At 40.8% G+C, this 22,266-nt stretch overlaps 1 protein-coding gene across 4 annotated transcripts in view; it reads right to left on the bottom strand.

Moving 5' to 3' along the window:
- Nucleotides 1-21,681, bottom strand: part of WWC3 (WWC family member 3) — a 59,771-nt gene extending 38,090 nt beyond the window's left edge. For 2 of the 4 annotated variants that reach the window (XM_083501824.1, XM_083501826.1), the window contains exons 1-3: nt 20,924-21,681; nt 3,784-3,893; nt 2,954-3,157 (exon numbers count right to left, since the gene is read on the bottom strand). In XM_083501824.1, the coding sequence (XP_083357950.1) occupies nt 2,954-3,157; nt 3,784-3,893; nt 20,924-21,189 (580 nt within the window). In that variant the 5' untranslated portion in view covers nt 21,190-21,681. The remainder of the gene's footprint in view (nt 1-2,953; nt 3,158-3,783; nt 3,894-20,923) is intronic. The other 2 variants (XM_083501823.1, XM_083501825.1) reach the window with 1 other exon arrangement.
- Nucleotides 21,682-22,266: the final 585 nt, after the last annotated feature.

The raw sequence follows: 22,266 nt of genomic DNA, 5'->3' as shown, positions 1-22,266 counted from the left end.
AATTTAATTTAAAGATTTAGACTGATTAATATGTATCTCCCCTATGAGATACAACTAAGAACAGGAAGGACTGTTGCTGTCCCACCTAACAGAACAACCAATATAGTTGTTATAGTATGTATGAAAGAGGAAAATATTTTAAACGCTTTTAAGATTCTATCCAATGCCATTTGGCATATTGGTAAAATGTAAATAGCAAGCTTTTCACAACTACTGTATTCCAGTGCAAATAGTAGAATTTAATTTAATCTTTAGAAATGAAATTAATGCAAGCCTATATTGCATTCAATGGTACATGGTTTTGAAAAAAGCATATGTATGTTAAACAGCTTATTAAAATAAAATTCAATCAAGGAAAATCACCTTCTCTATTAGCATTTCCAGAAGTGAGAAGTAAATTAGCATTTTACACATTTGAAATAAACATATTTTAAGAAAAAGCAAGGAAGCTGTTTCTGTTTAAACCTTTCTGTTACAAGCAATGTATTTTTCTGGGCTCAAGAATCAAATTAATGAAGAAAAATACAGGCCTGGGTTCTCTAATATTTATGCCAAACAAACATTAAAATACGTATTTGTAAGCTTCAATAGCTAAAGAAAATCAAGCTTTTTGAAACTACTGTCAGTTTTGAAAACTATGGAAATTTTTGTCTTATAAAAACAGAATGACTCATATTGTAAAGCATCAATTACAACTAAATTGTTTTTCCTGATTCTATTTCTGACATGTTTGGTGCCATGTACCTCTCACAAGAGATGTGTAGTGCACAAAGTTTTAAACCTTTGTTAAATAATTACAGAAGTTCTGTTAGATTTTTCAAAAGGTGCGTGCCATGAGTGATAATTTAAAATGAAAATAATACTGATCACTGAGCTGCTTTAAATGTGTAGGATTTTCTCTTTTAATTTTCACCAGGCAGAATACTCATACCCTGCACCGCCATCACACATACAAAAGGACCCTCTGGATCACAGCCCTAGTGTAAAACTTGAATTCCTGACCTTTTAGATTCTGGATAAAATGCTGTTTGCCAGCACAGTTGAAGTTTTAACTTGTAATATAAGTTTTCTCTTTATTAAATACTCTGATGCCCTAATTCACAGACACACCAGTGGGAGATCAAAACATACTACAGTGGTACCTTGGGTTACATACGCTTCATGTTACATACACTTCAAGTTACAGACTCCACTAACCCAGAAATAGTACCTTGGGTTAAGAACTTTGCTTCAGGATGAGAACAGAAATCGTGCTCCAGTGGCACGGTGGCAGCAGGAGGCCCCATTAGCTAAAGTGGTGCTTCAGGTTAAGAACAGTTTCAGGTTAAGAACGGACCTCCGGAACGAATTAAGTACTTAACCCGAGGTACCACTGTAGTTGGTTTTTAGCTTAACAACAGCACTCACCCAACAGAGCACTACCTGATGTTTAAAATCCCTAGAGTTTAGAGAAAAAGTTGCAATGCCATATTTGGAGGGCTGGTATTAAACCAAATAAAAACTGAAAGCCACACTGAAGTTATAAACAATTCGTTGTGCATATATTCCCTGCCTCAACAATATACAAATCAAGCTTTTCATGCCACACAAAGTTGCATGATGCAAATTCATCACTGGATTGGAACTGGAGCAAGTTAGTTTCACTTAGTGCCTATTGAATCAATGATAGTTAAGTTAGGTATTGCTAACTTTTCACATTATTTCAAGGAACCTAACATTACTTGACTGCTTTTGATCCAAACCATTTATAATTTAAATAGCGCCATCATATTCTGAATTCCACAGACAGGATGAATAAATAACAGCATTATATCATGTTTCTCAAATTTTCCACATGTAAGATGGTTTCTTAATAAAGCTCAGAAACTTCAACTTAGCCTGCAAAGTGTAAAACTGGCTTGACTAAGACAGCTTTCAGAAAATAATAAATCAATGAATTATTTAAAGGCAATACTAATAAAAGCAAATGTTCCCAATAGTAGCCTTCTGAAAACCTGCTTGATATCATTCCACATATCTGTACACAGAATCGAGTTAGGCCCTTAATTTTTTAAGATTCTGAATGGAAACAAAATTATTAGTTTTCTGTTATAATTTTTTATTGTATTTTTACTTTTGGATCCTGCCCTTCCCTACAAAGGGAAACCTGGATGATTATTACAGGGGTCAGCAATCTTTTTACCCATGGTAGGCAACCTAAGGCCAGGGGGCCAAATCCAGCCCAATCGCCTTCTAAATCCGGCCTGCGGACAGTCTGGGAACCAGCGTGTTTTTACATGAGTAGAATGTGTCCTTTTATTTAAAATGCATCTCTGGGTTATTTGTGGGGCATAGGAATTCGTTCATTATTTTTTTCAAAATATAGTCCAGCCCCCCACAAGGTCTGAGGGACAGTGGACCGGCCCCCGGCTGAAAAAGTTTGCTGACCCCTGGTTAAGAACATACAATAATACAAATACAAACCACAAAACATTTAAAGTATCACTCAAAACATATTCAAATGAACAGCAGTTGATACCTTCTAAGTTTTAAAAAGTGCAGGCGCATTAAAACAAAACTGTATTTTAAGGATTTACAAAAGGTCTAACATCAGCTTTACGGATTTCAGAATTTCTTCACGTAATGCGTAGACCTTAAAGAGTTTTAAATCATGCTGCGTTCCTTGAAAGCAAAGCAACAGAATCAGAGTCTGGGCTCCGAACCACTGCACGTGCATAACTCTTTCAAAAACTGAAAATCCCTGCTAACAGCTCTTTTGTGAAAAAAGAAGGCTGATCAGTGAGATTGCAACCTTTTTATAAAGGGCTCCACAGCCCCAGTCGTTGAATCAAGGAGGCGGAACTGCTGCAGTTCAGGAAGCATTTTCAAATGAAGTTCTTAATCCAGCTAGGGAGAAATACATAGAAGCCCAGCATTCAAATATGAACCATTTGGAGATTAAAGGTAAACTTACAGCTGGCATAAGAGCGACTGTCATCTTCACACATTTTATGCAGCTGCTGATATTCTTCTTGTGCTAGCTCAAAACGCTGCTGCTTAATTTGGTAGATTTCTTTTTTGGCATTAAGTGCTTCCTGGGCAACAATTAAATATTCCTTCAACATGCGCTCCTGCTCTCTTCTCCACTGCTCTCTTGGATCCTCAATCTGTGTGAGTTCTGACAAGGGGGGGAAAGGTGTTCGGATTTGTAAAGTGGAAAAATACATAATCATGATATCAACACACCAATTTGCAACCTACAAAACTGGCAGGCCTCCACATCTATACTGACTTCTAATTTGAAGACAGTTATTTCTAAAATATGTGGTCTAGCCTTCAACTTTGGATTTGGATGCAACGAAAAACCAGCGTTTAGCATTATGTGCTTGAGCCTCTTCCTTGCACCTTCTCTAGCCAGTCTGCAAGAGGTCAGAAACATCCACTCTTGTTTTCAAATAACTTTAGAAGAAACGAATTATACTGAGCCATGAAAGGAGATCCAAGCAGTTGTGTTTACAAAGGTTGTCCATCTTATTTCACTGTCACACCTCCGTCAAATGCAGCTACCTTGTATCTCAGAAACTCTACATCAAATTACACAAAGATAACCTGAGCTCATGGGAGCCATTAACATATTTCATGTTGTCAGAACTGTTTCATTATGTTTTAGCCTTACCCAATACAGTGCTCCTAAATACATTTCTATAGAAATTACTTATGTGCATTCATTTAGGCTTATGGGTGCATTAAAAAAAATAACTGCATTGGTTCCAAGGCATTTTTTTAAAGAATCCTTTTACTTACGATTGATATGGTCCATGTAATAAACACCAATCTGTTGATCGTAAACGGTTTCCCATCCTAAAGGCAGTTCATCGCCAACACAGTCAGCAAATGTCAATGGCTTTGTAATCCTATAAATAGCATGAAAAATGGAAATGGGTTCAAAGTGAAGCGTTCAGCTAAGTGACACTACAGTTGCCTATAGAAGTTATAATTTGGGGGAAGCCTTAGAGAGCAAGGATGGGGAACCTGAGCATCTCCTTTTGATGTTGGAATCCAGGTTTCATCAGTCACAACCAACTTGGCCAAAAGATGAGAATAGTGGGAGATGTTGTCCAGCAACATCAGGAAAGCCACAGGTTCCCCATTCCTGCACCAAGACTTTGAAGATTGAAGCTAGTACTTGTTGGATGAAGCACGTACTATTTCAAGAGGTGGATATTGGAAGATATCTTGTAGAACAAGAGAGGCAAGATTTTCTTTTTGCATTCTAAGCTTAACAGTTTAATTATTGTGGTATGTAGCCCTACAGGTTTTTCCTCTAACAAAAAGGACTGTATTGAAATTCATTGCTATTACAAATTGAGCCTAGTATATGGTTCGTTTTTTGTTTTTGTTTTAGAAATATCAATGCACAAGAAAGTGAGTTTGTTTTCTTTTAAAATCTAGAAGTGAAACATTTACTGACATTAAAGATTTTTTTATAACAAATGCAGTCATTTGTAAAATACCCTAATTTCACATCATCAAAACCTACAACATATATCAACTTGAGCCTTAACATGCAGTTATATTTGTAACAATGGTTGTGGACAGATATGATTTATCAACATTGTTCAAGCATTTTCACATCATACATTTTTGCAGAAAATACTTGCAAGTTTTAGTTTCAAGCTAAAAGAAGACATATCTAACAACTAGAAACCTTTTAGTTTTCTAGTAAAAAAAAACAGCAGGAACATTTCCAATTGCATATTTTCATATTTAAAATTGACTCACATACATTGTCAAAGGCTTAGGGAGAATTAGCAAGCATCCCTTCCACCCTGACAATTACAACAAAGGTAGGAATATTGGTAAATTTGTCATGATACAAGTCTCTGTTGCTCTACATCAGGGATGGGGGAACCAGCAACCTGCCACATGCTGGATGCTCACAGGTTCCCCATTCCTGCTCTAAACAATGATTTCAGCTCTTCCGTTCTAAGTGAGAAATCTTTCCTGAACCTACTGTCCACAAGAAAGAATTACAGCGTTTCAAAGTTCCTGCGTTATGGTAATTGATTTTACAGTATTTTGTTTTCAACTTCCCAATCATGTTTTCCCACTAACTCGGGAGTGTGTGGGATTCACCAGTACTCACGGCTGCAAGAAATACTGCCTAATTCTACCCCAGATATGTGGGGTGTCTGTGTATTGTTTGAACCAGACTTCAAAGAAACCCAATAGGTCTCTTATGGCTTTGCCAGGTCTCCACTATGGACTAGATTTCTGCTCTTATATTATTTGGCAAGTCACTCACTACATCTCTACCCTACTTAATACTTGACTGACTGACCTGATAAGACTCTTTCCTTTCTCCAGTCAGCTCTCTGTTCACTGTGTTAATATTAAATTTAAAACCATGATTTCAAGTTGATTTTTAAAAAAAATAATTAAAGTTAACTACAGCTTGTTAATTTGGGTGATAAGCTGTGGTTAGGCAAAAACAGGAGCAAAAGCATCCGAACTACCCTCCGCAGAGGAGGATAGTGGACAATGAGATCAGATGAGGCTCATGCAGATCATGCTGAACTATAGTTTAGCACAGGGATGGAAAACCTGTCCCCTTCCATAAGTTGCTGGCTACAGTCCCAGTCATCTCTGTCTACTGGCCACAGGGCTGAGTCTAATGAAATTTGAGAGCCCAGTAACACCTGAAGAGTCACAAGTTCTCCGTCCCTGGTTTCGTATCACATTCAGACACAGCCAGCCTTCACCACACTGCTTAGCATTCCAGCTGAGCAGCAAGAAAAGTCTAAAGGATACTGCAGAATCTGCATGGAAAATCCTTTAACCAAAGACTAGCAACTCAACTCTTATTTTAAATTACCAAGTCAGCAGACTCACCACAAATGCTCGCTCTCATTGAGGGAATAATTGGCCCTGTGCAGAGATGCCATTGTGAGCTAATGAAGCAACCTGCAGATCTCTCTTGCACACAGAGATACCCAGACAGACAAAAGATTTGCTACATCAGTTTTAAGAAGTATTTTGAGAAGTGTTTAATTAAGAGGCTCCAAAGTGACAAGCGCGTGCAGGCTGTTTATCAAGATTATCTCTTGATAGTGCCAAGAAAGGCAACAGTTTTTGACATGTCTTCACTAATAAAATTCTAACAAATACACAAATGGAACAAAAGAATACACCTATCTTTAAAAAAACAATGTCAGACTGCAGTTGCATCACTATTAACACTACATTTGCTTCTGGAAGAACTAAAAGGCAAAACTTTTCTGTTATTAAGCATAGGTTACGTACTAACTCAAATATTTAATAAGCAAATTCCCCAACAGTATTCGTATTTTTATATTATGAATTATTGGTTGCAGCACATTTACTGTCCATATAAAGGTATGCGTAAATCACAATGACAAAATGTTAGGCTTCTGATTTTATAAGTCTTTGTCTGACATTTTTGAAATATTCTCTTATGTGAACTTGGCAGCTGCACTATCAGAAGAGGGAAACAAGGAGTAAAGTTATTCACAGGAAGAGCTGCTTACTGTGCTTTTTTTTCAAGTAACATTTCAGTGCTGGAGGCACTATTAGAACTTCCTTCACCTTTGCAACTACAGCCTGTCTGGCAATACATTCCAATACATTCCAGACTTAAGGGGAAGGCCAGAGTCAAGCTATGCCTCTGTTATGGGCACAATATTGTTTTCCAAAGAATCCGGCCAGCTGATACTACATAAATATGCATTGTTCCACCTGTACACATTATTCCACCTTCCTTCCAAAGTAGGATCATACAAATGCTAAACACATAATGGAAGCATCTATGGCTTATTGTCTCAATCCTTGTTAATGGCTTGTGATGGATCTCCACTGTTCCCAATCAACACCATCACTATGTAAGCCACAATGGGGCTTCACATATATATCTAGGCACATTCATGAATAGAACTAGTGCACATTTCTTGGTCTCCAACTAGCTGCTTTACTGAACGTACCTAACCATAAACCCTGCCAGCTGAAAAAACCAGCTATTTATGTTGCACGCTGTATGAAATTAACATACATTCCACTTGACACAAAGCCTATTTTTCTTTCATTTTTAACACAGTTGTAAATGTTCTTGTGTAGGCAAGTATTAAACAAAACTAACAATGTATATCTCTATTCGAATTCCAATTTATGTAAGTAGTGCAGAACAGAACTACTTCTTCAGTGTTAAGAACTTTTGACAATATTGCAGACAATATTTGAATTCTCTAATGTTTTGGTAACAAGCATCACATACAGTTATTCCACAAATAAAGTTAACTATCTGTGATGAACAACAGGACTATAAATCATCCACTATTTTAAATATAACAATGCACACATCTTAACAGCTTGACTAGTGAGCAACACTAGTTAGTTACCTCTTTCTAAAGATTCAAGTTTTACTAGCTGTGGATGCAAAATAATAAGAATAATAATAATAATAAAATGTACACTTGCAAACATCTTAACTGTTACCACTCTGGTTTTATTCGGACATTAGCTACACAATGATTTTTAGTTTATTATACATAATCCAACAAAAATTAAATGTTTTAAAACTCAAAATTAAAAGAGAAGTTAACCTTGGGCAAATGGTGTTCTAGTGCTTAAAATAAATCTATATAAAAGTAATCTTAGTTCTGCACCATTAAAAGTTGAATTCTAAAACCTGTATTAACTATGAAAAAGAAGCCTCTCTGCAATTTTTTGTTTCAATAAAATATTCAGCTTCTGCTGCTCAGTCAGCCTGAAAATAGTCACTAGCCTAATCATCTCATACAAGTTAATAATTGTTCCACATGATATGCAGTCGCACTAGGTCCATTAAAAAAATGTAGGCTAGTAAATCTTGTAATTTGCAGAGCTGACCTGTGGGCTCAAGAATCCCATCGTTTGGAAATCCTAGTGAACCCACTTCTGGTTTCTGAAATGGGGAGCAGGTATTATCTGCAACTATAAGGGCTCAAAACTTTAATATTGCTTTTTTTTAAAAGGAGAAAAGGAAAAAGAAATCGTAATACCAAGTTCATCTACTTTTCTCCATTGGCACCTCATGAGGAAAAAAAGGTTTACTTTTCCAGCATTCTACATTATTGTTCTTAAATATATGAAAATGTTGTCAGCCACTAGGAGCTACATTCCTCAACAAATTATACAATCACAATTATGCATTTTCCAGTACATTATCATAGAGAACATTGCTGAAAATGAAATCCACTGAAAAACCTAAGCTAGGGAGATCAATACACCTCAGTCAATAGGGCATGAGACTCTTAACCTCTAGATTGTCGGTCTGAGTCCCATGTTGGGCAAAAGATTCTTGCTTTGCAGGGAATTGGGCTAGATGACCCTGGTGATCCCTTTGAACCTTACAATTCTATGATTCTATTATTCTAAGTGGTAATTTATAATACTTCTACAGAGAGGTTATTTTCATAGGATCCAATATTAGCCACCGTTCCATTCTGTTCCTCCACCGCCAGCTCCGCTCTCCTCCTCAATCCAAGTATCATTAAGTTTAAAATAGACATTTCCGTTTCCTCTGATTATTTCCCTTGTAGTTTCCAAACTTCAGAAATGTTTAGTCAGTATATCAGCTTCCTATGTTTGTATTTTAAACAGGATCAGTACCAAGAACTCTCTTCTATAGTGATTACCAACAAACAAAATTTGTCCTTAGACATCAGCTGCTTGTTGGCATTTTTCTGTGAGCTATACATTGCTGGAAGAATGATAAATGAAAGAACTTAAATCTCTATAGCATATCCCACATAGAAGTATTTCACTGAGAGTCCTCAACCTATAGAAAACTCCTTCCAGTAACTATGTAAAACTGCCTATTTAATTTATATAGCTCCTCTATAGCAGAAGCCAATGTAGTATAATGGTTAGGGCATCGGATTGGGACCTGGGAGATCCGGGTTCAACTTGCCACTCAATCATGAAGCTCAGCTGGTGACCTTGGGCCAGCTGCCGCCTCTTAACCTACCATACAAAATTACTGTAGGGATTCATTAAGGAGTGGGGTAAGCCAGGTACTCCTTAAAGAAAAGGGGGGGGTGGATGATACAACAACAACAACAACAACAACAACAACAACAACAACAACAACAACAACCCATCCATCTGGCTGGGTTGCCCCAGCCACTCTGGGTGGCTTCCAACACATAAAAACACAATAGAACATCAAACGTTAAAAACGTCCCAATACAGGGTTGCCTTCAGCTGTCTTCCAAATGTTTTGGAAGATAGAGAAAGGATAGGTCAGAGGTAAAGAAAGTGTGATATTAAGATGGTGTGTGCCAATGATAATCATGAACTTCCCAGGCAACCTGGCCACATAGTAGGGCAGGGCCCTGGGTCTGAGATGCAATAAATAAGCCCTTCTGCTTACCTGCTCAAGAAAGCTGGAGAGGAGCCAGCCAGATGGAGATATCAGTCTCCAACCTGGCATCCAGAGATCTTCACGTGGTCGCAACTGGACCTGCGCCAGACACAAAACGTGCCTGGCACCTGGGGATATTTGAACACTGCAATTTGTACTTCAATTTGAACTAATGAATTTGGTAAACCATTTGATACTATGCATAGCACTTTGTATCAAAGTTTTCATCGAGCATTATGTCATAGTCTCTTTCAAATGATAGCAATAATATTTCAAGTTTCCATACCAAGACAAATGCATGCAAAAAAATATCCACTGAGCACACCACATCTAAAATATGGTCAAGTACTCCTATTTGAATAATTATTATCCGGGTGTACTAAAATTGGATGCCAGTCTGGAAATGTAACAGCTGGATATTTTAACTGGCAACACCCTTATACCAACATGTTTTTATGTCGTATCAGCTATAAATCCAGAGACACAGAACATTTAGTTTCAGAATTAAACTAAAGCGAAGTTGCGAAGTTTACCAATCATACATACACACACACACACACACACACACACACACACACACATATTACTGTTCCACTTTACCAGCTTCTCTTAACTATATGCAGCTGGGAATGTTAGGGCAGTGCTTTTTTGTCTATAACGATACAGAGTTGGAGAAAGCTGTTCATATGAAAACACCTAATCAATTAATGGAATAGTCGGTATGTGAGCAATTAGAAAAGGATGCTGTGATTACTAAGAGTCAGCACGGGTTTCTCAAAAACAAGTCATGCCAGACTAATCTTATTTCTTAGTGGATCAGGGGAATGCTGTGGATGTGATGTATCTTAACTTCAGTAAGGCTTTCAACGAAGTCCCTCATTATATTCTTGCGTAGAAGCTGCTAAAATGCGGGCTAGAGATGGTGTTATTATTTGGTACATTTGTAACTGGTTGACTGATCAAACCCAAAGAATGCTTACCAATGGTTCCTTGTCATCCTCGAAAGAAGTGACAAGTGGGCTGCCGCAGGGTTCTGCCCCAGACCCAGTGCTGTTCAACATCACAAGGTCCCTGGCCCAAGCCATGCAGCTATTGTAGACAGATATCCACTAGCCTCTGATTGTCAATAATTTTGGGTTGCTCAGTTTGCAGCAATTCATTTATCCAGACGGACTTAGAAGCATCTGCCATCATCAGAAGTACAAAGCGTCTTATCTGTGCAAGCTATGACTTCTGCTGATGTAGTGAATGCCTGTGATTATGCCTAGCAATAAAAAGCATAGCTCAGGATCAAAATGCCTGCCACAACTATTTAACCACCTCACTAAAAGTACTTTTCCCAGTGTGCAAGTACTCTCTAAGATAGGCGCTGAGGACCTCAAACCTAGGAGACTCTGCTCAGGCCGCAGAGCCTCACCTGCCTGCCCTGATCCCACCTTTGAATGTTTCTTCCTTGCTGGAATAAGTCATTCAACTGTGGTGCCTCTTGCTTGCTTGGATGAAGAAGAGTTACGTATGTGGGGAGGAGGTGGATGTGTATATATAGAAACCTCTGTGCGAAGGTAAAAGTCACATTCATTGCTCCTCTACTTTTGCTTCTGGTCCCACCCACCACTGGCATGCAGCCTATGAGGCTGAAAAGGGTTCCTCACCACTGCCAAGGCACCAACTGAAGGAGAAATATTTTGATTTGGAAATGGAAACAGTATGTATATAGCTGTCCAATACATGGAAAGTAGTCTGCTATTCTTCCTGAAGGAACTAGAGCAAGCATACCTTTCATTCCACAACTTATAAATGCTGTATTGGACTTTCTTTTACATATAGTATCTTTACCTGAATACCAGAAAGAACAAATCTGTCCTGCTAAAGTAAAATACAGAAAAAGAAAGGGTGGGAAAACCTTCCAATATGGAATAGTGCTCTTTCTTCAATAAAACATTAACATGAACCTACAGATAAAACACTTGCCTAGGCTTTTCTTAATAATATATTCAATTATTAAGCAATTGGTTTTGAAATTCAAAATTAACGTAGCGAAAAGCTGTTTCGGTGTAAGTAGAACAAAAAATGGAAATCCTGCCATATTATGAACACTATGATTTCTCTGATGTATGTGTGTAAAATATATATAGTTGGATTCAATATAAATAGCTGGGAGTAATGCTGGCATCCTAGATAATAATAAAAATAGTGATAAACATGAGACATTTAAAAAATATTTTCATTAATTTTTCTGTCTCCACCAAAAGTAGACAGCACAGAGCTTTTTCAAGTCCAAGAGTGTATTTTAAATATATACATAATTATATACATACTTAAAGAATATTTAAGCTACAAATTTACAATCCTGCATTTTGAAAGGTTTATTCATGGAAAAGTAAAATAAATGCATTTCCATGGGCAGACACATATTTTCCAGACCAGAACTGTAGACGCTCTGTGATTGATTCTCAACTTTAAAACATCCTTCTGCTTAATAATGGCTCATCTTCACTGCAGTTTTCTATACATGAACTTTGTCCATACGTCTATAAATCCTCTGAAACATTTATAAATTAATTTCAGAGTACAACCTGCAGAGCAAAACCTATATGAAATAATTTTGCAGACTCCAGGCCTTTTAGTATTTTGCAAAACCCACTATGTGCTCATTTAGCTTACAAGACATAGGCAAATGAACAGCTTGATGTGAATCTTAACAAAAATAGATTATCTTATCAAATATTGAAGCATGTAATCTAAGCATTCAAGTCAAATCAAAGCCTATTTATTTTTTAAATTTGCATTTAATATTCAGACAAGTTTACACAAATCTTTGATGTCTAGCTTGTACGTATGCCAAGGCAGAGATACATCTCAGGCTTACGCAATTTCCTTCCCCTCTTGCCAGCACACCGGAAAATTTACTGGATTCTGGTTATATAAATGGCTACATAAGTAGGCCCTACTCAGTTCAGTAAGAAAAAGGACAGAGATTCTTGTCTTCAGTCTCTGTCCCACATTAAAATGTTCTACACACAGCAGGAAAGAAAGCTGAGTGGTGTGCCCTGCTGCGTGTACAGCCTGAATGCTAAGAAAACGGTTTCCAAAAACAGTGAAAGAAAAGGAGCATGTACAAAGAGAATTCGCCAAGGAGAATGAATCTTTAAAAGAGCTAAAAATGTCATTTTATTTGCTTTTTGAAATCTTGGTACTATTTCAATATACTATTATTTGTTGTTTTTTGGCCCGGTGGCTAAAAAAGTCTACATAAGTATATTATTTTTTAAAAAAGGAACACGAAGCACAGAAACACATTATTTGATGGTGAAATTGAAGTATGTCTATTGTACTAAATAGTTTTTAAAAATTAAAAGTCATCTAGCCATAGCATTAGAACTCTACTATCTACCTGCAAATGAAATCCTAAATGAAATCCTTAGAACTGGAGAAAACAACTCGAATCATACTGCATACCAGTTTTTGTAAGCTTGCCTATGTTGTTGCAGGATATTCAAGTGAAATTCAGAATGACAGATAAAGTTATTCATATCAAATTAATCACCACTTTCACAACAAGTTCCCTAACCAGTTTCGTGCCTGAATGGCATATGAGAATTTGAGAAGTGTGTCCTAGCACAAAGGGAGTCCAGAATAAGAATGATTTCCATTGCAAAACAGTTTGGATATACAAGAATGACACTTAAAGGGAGCTGGAACTGTGCAAAATATTATTCATCATCTAATCCACAGCTGTATTAAATTGGCATGTATCACCATCTCTTTCCCCATCCTCTTAAGCAGAGGTGGGCACACTGGCAGGATCTTCTACATTTTACTAGAACGCCAGAATAAACTAACCAGAAGCAGGTGTAAAAGGGATAAAACAGTGTTCTCAGCATTAAGGAACAGGGTGCCTCTAAGCTAAGGTTACCAGATTTTTTTCAATGAATTCGGGGACACTTTTCAACTTCAATAGGAATGATAGGATTTTGTCAGGGGACTGATTTGTAAATCCAGGGACTGTCCCCAGGAAACAGGGACATCTGGTAACCTTACTCTAAGCACAAAATGAACTCAGAAATTTGTTTTCAATACAGTGGTACCTTACTTATGTGCACCTCTTGTTATGTATACTTGGGGATACGCACACGGCAAACCCGGAAGTATTTTTCCGGGTTTTGCCACACACACATGCGCAGAAGCGCTCTACCGCGCTGTGCGTATGTTCAGAAACGCTCTATTGTGCCGTGCGCAGAGCAGGCACCTCCAGCTGCGGAAACCTTGGGATCCACCCAGAGCTCTGGAACGGATCCCAACCGCAACCGGAGGTACCACTGTACTAGAACTGAGTTCACAGTCCTGTCAAACATCACTCCATTCCTGGTGCCCTGAATCCTTCAAGTTTTCTTCATCCCAACAACCTCAATTAGGAGAGAAATAAAACTCCTGTTCCATGCACTAGCATACGAGACCAGGGTAGCCAACAAGGTGCCCTCACATTAGCCCCAATCAGCATTATCAATAGTCAGGGAGGTGCGAGTGGAGATCTGGAAGGTCCACACTGGGTACGCCTGTGTTAAGTGGTGCAAGCAGAATGACATTCACTTGGACTCTTCCCCCTCTCTTCCTCCTGCATGCCCCCTAAATACAAAGCATATTTGGGGACAGTGGGGGGCAAATTTGAAAGGAGAGGAAATAAAAAGTCCTGTTGTACAAGTGAAGTCTGCTCATGTATTTATTTAGCTGAAAACTACACATATTTTGCCAATTAAAAATATTACTGATTAAGGTTGTTTTTATCATTGAGAGACTTTCACACTTCTGAAGTTTTAAGAGAAGCTTCTGAGGTTTCCAAGCCCATAGCTCTGTACAGCATGTACTTCCACATAGAGAACTGTATCAGCTACAAATTAAGCAGGTGCTTAAATACAATACTAGTTTCACTAAGCCATCATCTAACATCTACATTCAGTTTGCAAACAAGGAAGACGGTTCTCATTTTGGTGCAACCTTCAATTATTTAATGTGTGTTAGCATGCTATCAGTACTTGTGTAATATTGGGGGGGGGGTGTGTGGAATTTCATAGCTCATCCCTGCCAAAAGCGGTTTGAAATCACCATCAATCACCTGATCGGCAGTGACCTAAAATCCTGGTGAGATGTAGATGGAACCAAAGCCATGCCTGCAAAGAAACATTTTGCTTTGAACTTCATTTTTACTTTCAGGCTGCAAAAGAAAATGAGCTGCCTGTTGTCAGGAGCTAAGGGAGCCCATTGCTGTTCTTCACCCCGATTTAGCTCCTGGGTTGGTAGATTATTTAAATTATGTTAGAAGCAATTTGAAATAATATTTTTAAAAAACACCTTGCAATGCCTTCTATACATCCAAATGAACTTTATATTACGCTTCTCAAATGCCGGTTCCTTATGCTACAGGGCAAACTGTTTTTGAAACCACAAGGATTTTCAGCAAAGCAGTGATATAGCAAGACCTGCTTTTCAAAACAAAATGTCCCACTAAAGATGCTCAAAGTAGCTCTTTGAATCCTGGCCATAGATTTGTTTATTAGAGCTAAACTTGGTAACAAAGTTTGTGTTGAAAAATTAAAATTATTTGAAAATTTGGCTAGTGCCCTTCGTTCATTATTAATACAAAAAGAAACTGCACACATTTTTACTGTTTTGTAAAAAACAAAAGCACAACATTTCATGCGTTTACTTAACATTCCATGCGTATTTCTGGTAAAGTAGTTTTGGCTGATATTCAAGCTCTCCAGTTATGAAAACACAATTCAGTATAGGAAAACACACAGATATTTCTTCTTTCGTAGGAATGCATAATACTCACAAACATTCTTTCTTGGAAATGTAGATAAAAGGTTTATGACTAGTTTCTAAATGACAACATACTCAGCTTTCCTTTTTAAAAAATCAAACAAGAACAGATGTAATCTTATTAAAGCAAGCGCCTGTTAAAATTCAATCTATATAAATAATAATGTGACAAATGTATAGTGCCACATGGCATTTTAAAAAGAATTAGGGTCATACGATCAAGCAATCTACAAAAAGCAGTCTACAGATGAAAGTGATGGAAACGAGTGCTGAAAAACACTCCCTGCAAGGCCCTTTCTACCTGGCTTAGGGGGAGGAGCCCAGACTCAACCTGCCTGGAGGATGTAGACCATTTAGATCCCTTCGAATTTGGATTCAGGCCTCATCATGGGACTGAAACTGCCTTGGTTGTGCTGGTCGATGATCGCCACTGGGCTAGGGACAAGGGTGAAAGCTGTGTCCTAGTTCTGCTGGATCTCTCAGTGGCCTTTGATACCACTGACCACAACATCCTTCTGGACCGGCTAGAAGGGCTGGGAGCTGGGGGCACTGTTATTCAGTGGTTCCACTCCTTCCTCCTGGGCCGTGTCCAGAGAGTGGTGTTGGGGGGGATGAGTGTTCAGACCCCTGGACTCTCAATTGTGGGGTGCCTCGGGGCTCTGTCGTTTCCCCCGTGCTTTTTAACATCTGTATGAAGCCGCTGGGAGTTATTAACAGGGGGTTTGGGCTGGGTGTTCATCAGTATGTGCATGATACCCAGCTCTACCTCTCTTTTAAATCAGAACCAGTGAAGGCACTGAATGTCTTGTGTGAGTGTCTGGAGGCGATTGGAGAATGGATGGCAGCTAACAGATTGAGGTTGAATCATGACAAGACAGAAGTACAGGGGGCAGGTGGGTATAGAGGACTCCCTGATCCTGATGGGGTAACTGTGCCCCTGAAGGGCCAGGTCCACAGCCTGGGAGTCATTTTGGACTCACAGCTGTACATGGAGGTGTAGATCAGTTCTGTGTCCAAGGCAGCTGTCTACCAGCTCCATCTGGTACACAGGCTAAGACCCTACCTGCCCGCGAACTGTATCGCCAGAGTGGTGCATGCTCTAGTTATCTCCCGCTTGGACTACCGCAATGCGCTCTACATGGGGCTACCTTTGAAGGTGACTTGGAAACTGCAATTAATCCAGAATGTGGCAGTGAGACTGGTGACTGGGAGGGGACGCCAAGACCATATAACACTGGTCCTGAGAGATCTGCATTGGCCCCCAGTACGTTTCTGGGCACAATTCAAAGTGTTGGTGCTGACCTTTAAAGCCCTAAATGACCTCAGTCCTGTATACCTAAAGGAGCGTCTCCACCCCCATCATTCAGCACGGACACTGAGGTCCAGCTCCGAGGGCCTTCTGGTGGTTCCCTCACTGTGAGAAGCAAGGTTACAAGGAATGAGGCAGAGGGACTTCTCGGTAGTGGTGCCCACCCTGTGGAACACCCTCCCATCAGATGCCAAGGAAATAAACAACTATTTGACTTTTAGAAGACATCTGAAGGCAACTCTGTATCCGGAAATTTTTAATGTTTAATGTTTTACAATTTCTTATGTGCTGTAAGCTGCCCAGAGTGGCTGGGAAAACCCAGCCGGATGGGCAGAGTATAAAACAACAACAACAACAGAGGCAGTGGGTTAACAAGAAAATAACTTAATTATTGAAGTTATTCAAATTTAGTTATAACAACATTTGGAGACCAGTGAGTTGTACCAACAGCTTCAATGAAAAGGAGAGGATAGCTTTGAAGCAGAAGTAAGCACACTGGCACTCTGGAAGATAGTTCCATGCATAAAACACAGCAAAAACATCATCTGTGAAGAACTTTAGATGGCTTAGGGGAGCAATAGGTGGTCAAGATAAGGGCACAGATGGAGATGTATATGAAAACTAGAGAGATAAAGAAGGCAAGGCCTACATGGTTTTAAAAGCAAGGATAAGAAGCTTGAACAGGATTCAGGAATGGACAGGAAGTCAGTGTAAGGATTTAAGGAAGGGCATTACAAAGAGGTAGTGAATGATTCTGGCAACAACAGAGCTGAATGCTTTGTCAGCAAGTTGCTGGAAAAGCAGTAGACCCAGGTGAGAGAAGGGAAAACCAGAGGAGGAAATTATGTAGTAATTAAGGAAAGATATGACCAGGGTGAGGCCCAGAGGGTTGTTGTTGCTTTTTGTTTGTTTGTTTTTGCTGAATCAAGCAGGAACAGCCATGTTTTTATAACGGGAAACACGCCATAGTTTGACAATGGACTAGACGTGGGAAGCACAGGAAGCAGTTTCTGCTACATGCCTGCTCAATATTTCAATGGGTAAGTAAAATGAGCAAAGGAAATAAGTGCTTGGAAAATGACAACAAAGCAGAAATATGTCTAGGTGGAAATATTAGAGGCAGATGGAGATATGAAACTTGGGGAAGGGCGAGAGCTTGGGGGCAAAGTAGTAGAAGTGTCATCAGCGTGTAGGTGGTACAAAATCACGGGCTGTGGGCAGGCCACTCAGGCAGCGCATGCAGCAAGGGCAGCTCACACTTTTCAGCCAGAGGGATGCATTCAAAAACTCAGCCAACCTTCCAAGGCTCATATGGACTCTTTCTCATAATTACACACAGGTGCACACATGCAACCCCCACTACAGTGATAGGTTGAGAAGAGATATTTCAATGTCTCCTCTCAGCCCTGTGCTACAACAGAGCAATTTCTTAACTGTTGCATTGGGCGGAGTAGAAAAGTTTGAACATCTCATCTGAGATCTGTGCTGTGATGGAGACTCAGATCACAGACAAGAAACCATGACTGAACTTACTGGGTTGGCAGAACTCATCAAACTGCTTTATGCCCTGACCCAGCTTGTAGGCGCACCACTCCTCATAAATGCAGAGGGAAGTGGAGAGGGCCAAGAACACTTTCCTGAAGAACTCCAATGAAGCAAAAGGAAAGTAAGAGCTTCCCAGTAGGAAAACACTCAGAAGGTGCTCAGGCAGATCAAAAGAGGCCCAACTGGATCATGGAGATACTGTAAAAAGACATGCAACAAAACAGAATTCCCTGTTCGCCAAGGATGGCAGGGTACTAGAATACTTCAGGACAACCCACTCTGAGCTTTCCGTTACAGGTGAACTCTCCTTAATTTTTTCATTCCAGACATGCAGTGTGCGAGGAATTGGAATTGAAAAAAGCAATGGCACTTGGGACCACTGCAGCAGCCCTTGCTATTACTTTTATTAAGTTCTGAAATGCAGCACTACTTTAGTCCTTATGTGCTACAGTGGGTATCAAGATGACAGAAAAAGCGGATGGGGGAACTTCCTTCTCTCTGCTCTTCACCAATTTTCCTGTTTAAGATTATGAATTGGGAAGGGAGGGAAGGGCTAGTGGAGGCTAGGAGTAAGGCAACCAGAACACCTGCCCCCAATCCATGGGTGTTTGTGTCCTGGAATTTTGCCTGTCCATTGAGATGGCCTTTTAAAAAATCCGGAATTTAGTTTACAAAACCAGGCAGGAGCAAGCAAATTTTGACAGCACCCCTAATCAGTATGCATCTCAAAAGAAGGCAGGTGAATTGTCTCTGCAAGTGTTTCTCAAATAGATCATAAAAAGCATATTATAGCTAGCTTCCTTCTGAAACAAGTCTTTTCCTGACATTTTTTTTCTTCAAATATTTCTTTTCTTTGATCTATCTAGGCAAACATGGTTATAATTAGTTTAGTAGGATCCATAAAAGGATATGATAAAATAGGAACTCTGCCTGCATATACCACAGGAATCATAGTCTTAGCCCTAGCCCACATGCCGTCATGGGAAATCCTGCTGACAGTTAAGGAGTCCTGCCAGAAGATATTGCTTGTTCTATTTTCCTTTTAGCACCAGCAGACAATAGTCACAAACAGGAGCAAGATCTTTAAAACAAAATACAAAAAAAAAGCTTGACAGTACATTAATTCATAAATGCTTTGGCAGCATCTATGTGATCTTCCAAACATGACTATGATTATTTTAATTTTGATTGTACTGTATTGTTTCTTTGATGTTTGCTGCCCTTGAAGTGTAATAAAACAAACAAATAAATATGAATGAAATTTTGAACATGTGTGCACAGGGATCAATGTCAAAAGCTATAAAAATAAACTTTGAATTCTTGGATCCACCACAGTATTCTAGTCATGATGTTTTCAAAGGCATGGTAAGTAACAACATGTTTTCTGTAGCACTTCCCATGTGTAAAGCAACTTAATGCAACATCATCTCAATCATGCAACTGTACAAAGTGTTACTATTTTCTAATTTGTAAACACAAGAAAATAAGTGATTACAATTCACCCCAAGTCTTCAGCTGAAATGCAGTTTGAGCTCCAGTCTTCTAGACTCAGTTTCAATGTTTTATCCATTCAACCATGCTGGCTCTAGGCAAAAAAAAAGACCTGCAGCTTTTTGACAAGTAAACTCACTACATGAAATCACTGACAACTGTTAAGAGGGTGTGTTTAGCTTCTTTTGTCACTGGTACTAATAGTGCCTAAGTTTAAATACTATATCAGTTCAGTTTCATGCATATTTTATCAGAAGTTAGGTCTACTAATTTCTACAGAATAAACTTTCAAGTTACAATGCATAGGATTGCAGGCTTAGAAATAACATTTTTAAAACTTGTTCAAAGTTTCCTAAAAGTCACATGTTTGTGACCTTTTTGGTTGTACTTATTAAAGGTACTATGTAACAGTCGACTTGAGTTTTTTTCTTATGCACCAACACAACCTTTGCTTTTAATGTTAGACGTTTCTATTATAGAGAGGGAGCCAACGAACCCTTTTGCTTTTTGATGATTAAAGCTTCACTCAAGAAATATACAAAGGAACATCACGATACTGATTGGTCCCAAAGCAATTTTAGTAGCAATACTTATTAATGTCGAAATACAAGATGGTATGCCTTAAAAATGCTGCATTTGCCATAACCTCTAAAAGAAACAAAATGTCACAGAACAGAGCCAGAATGAACTGTTGCAATACGGTTGTTTTAGATTTTAGTTCCAGGACACAACACCTAAGCATTATTGGGGGCTGGGGGGATTTTCTACTCTTACTAAGTAAAACAACCTAATAACACGTTACCCATGCAAAGCTGAGATACTGCTAAGTCCTGCTGCTTACTAATTTACTGTTCAGAAGAGAGGCGATCCTTCCCACGCAGAAAAAAAAAAAAGATTTACAGGGGCACCTAGGTCAGAATCCGTTGCTGTTATCAGACAGAGGTATAGGAATTCAAGCCACAATCTGCTAAAACAAGATACTGAAGGGAGAAGGAAAGAAAACAGTCCTGGCTTCACGGCATTGCGAAGGAGAAAATGCCCCCCCCCCGCGCGCGCCCCGTCTCCTGTGAGTGAGAACAATGAGGCGCGCTCAACACTATTCTCGCCAGCCTCCCCTCCCCAAAAATGACACGGGACAAAATGGAGTTGCGGTGAAAGGGGGATGGCCCTTGCTCCGAATTAAAATCGCAGGCCCCTCGAGATGCTCTTTCCCGGAGCCTAGACCCTCCCTTCCCTTCCGACGACCATTTCTGCAGGCCCCGCCGCCTTAAAGCAAGGGCCGTCCCAGGACACGGCGGGGATGTTGCTAAAGGGAGCCTCCATTCGGAGGGAGGAAAAGGGGCCTCCTCGCCCTTCCTGACCTGTCCCGGGGGTCGATCCACGACGTCTGCCGGGTGTTGTGGTCGATATAGAAGACTCGCCCGTCGTAGTCCCTCGCTTCCTCCCAGCCAGCGGGCAAAGGCAGCTCCGAGTTCTCCCGGCCACGCGGCGCTGCCGGCTGCCCCATGGGCGCCTGCCCCATCCCTTGCCCCATAGCGGCCGGAGCCTGTTGCTGCTGCGGCGGGGGCGGCTGCTGCGGCGGCTGTTGTTGCTGGCGCCGCCGCCGCCCTCCGCTCAGCCACGGCATGGCCCCGCCGGGCCGGAGCCTGGGCGGCAAGCGCTCCCCTTCCAGCAGCTGCTCTGCGGCCGCGGCGCCCGGGCTGCCCTGCGCCGCCTCCAGCACGGACTAGCGAGCGGCCCGGCCCGGTGGGACACAACTGGGGCGGCTCCCCGGGTTGCAGCAGCAACGCCGCCGCGCCGGGCTCTTCATCCTCTCGCTTTCCCGCCTCCACACCCCTGCTCGGGCCCCGGGACGAGCCCTGCCGCCGCCGCCGGCTCCTCTCGTCGGAGGAAGAGCGAGAGCGCCGCCACCGCGAAATTCCCGCCCTTCCTTCCTCCCTCTCGGCCTCCCAGCAGCCCCCGAGAGCGGCCTCCTCCAGCAGCTCAGCCTCGCAGCCCCGTCGGCTCCCTGAGCTCCATCCCGCCGGCGCCTGCCCCCGCCATCTTTCTCCGCTCGGGCAGGGAAAAAAAGGAAACCCAACGAGCGAGCTCCCTCCGCCTCCCGCTCCGCCCCGTCGCCTCTTCTCCGGCGCGGCGGCAGCAGCAGAGCTGCTCCCTCGTGAGGGAGAAAGAGGGGGAACTGGCCTGAGAGGAATGAAAGGACTCCGCTCTGAAATGGGGTCTGAAAGGACGAGAGGAATGAATGCAGCTGAAAGAGCTGTGTGGGGTTTCTTTTTAAAAGTTAAAACAAAAAACACGCCTAAGGCAAAGTTGGGCAGGTTCCCCCCCCCCCCCGACGTTTGCGCTCAAAGGGCACATTGCTTGAAATGATGTTGCCAGGGAAGCTGGTCGGATGTCAGAACGAGATGCAGGTATCCTTGCAAACGAAGGATGCTGGTATCCTCGCAAACGTGGGAAGAGGCCCACTGATGCCAGGGATGCCAACTTGAATAAAATGTTGAGGTTGAAGCAATCACATCATTTGAATGAAATAAAAAAATTCCTTCCAGTAGCACCTTAGAGACCAACTAAGTTTGTTATTGGTATGAGCTTTTGTGTGCATGCACACTTCTTCAAACGCGCTGAAACGAATGGTGGGGATTTTGTCTCACACAGCCTTAAGGATGACACCTGGGGTGACCCCCCCATCCTTGTGACACCCTTG

Source organism: Podarcis liolepis (assembly GCF_965112155.1).
Source record: "Podarcis liolepis genome assembly, chromosome: 4".
Taxonomy (NCBI): Eukaryota; Metazoa; Chordata; class Lepidosauria; order Squamata; family Lacertidae; genus Podarcis; species Podarcis liolepis.
The sequence above is the reverse complement of the archived record's forward strand: the minus strand, read 5'-3'. Positions and strand labels throughout refer to the sequence as shown.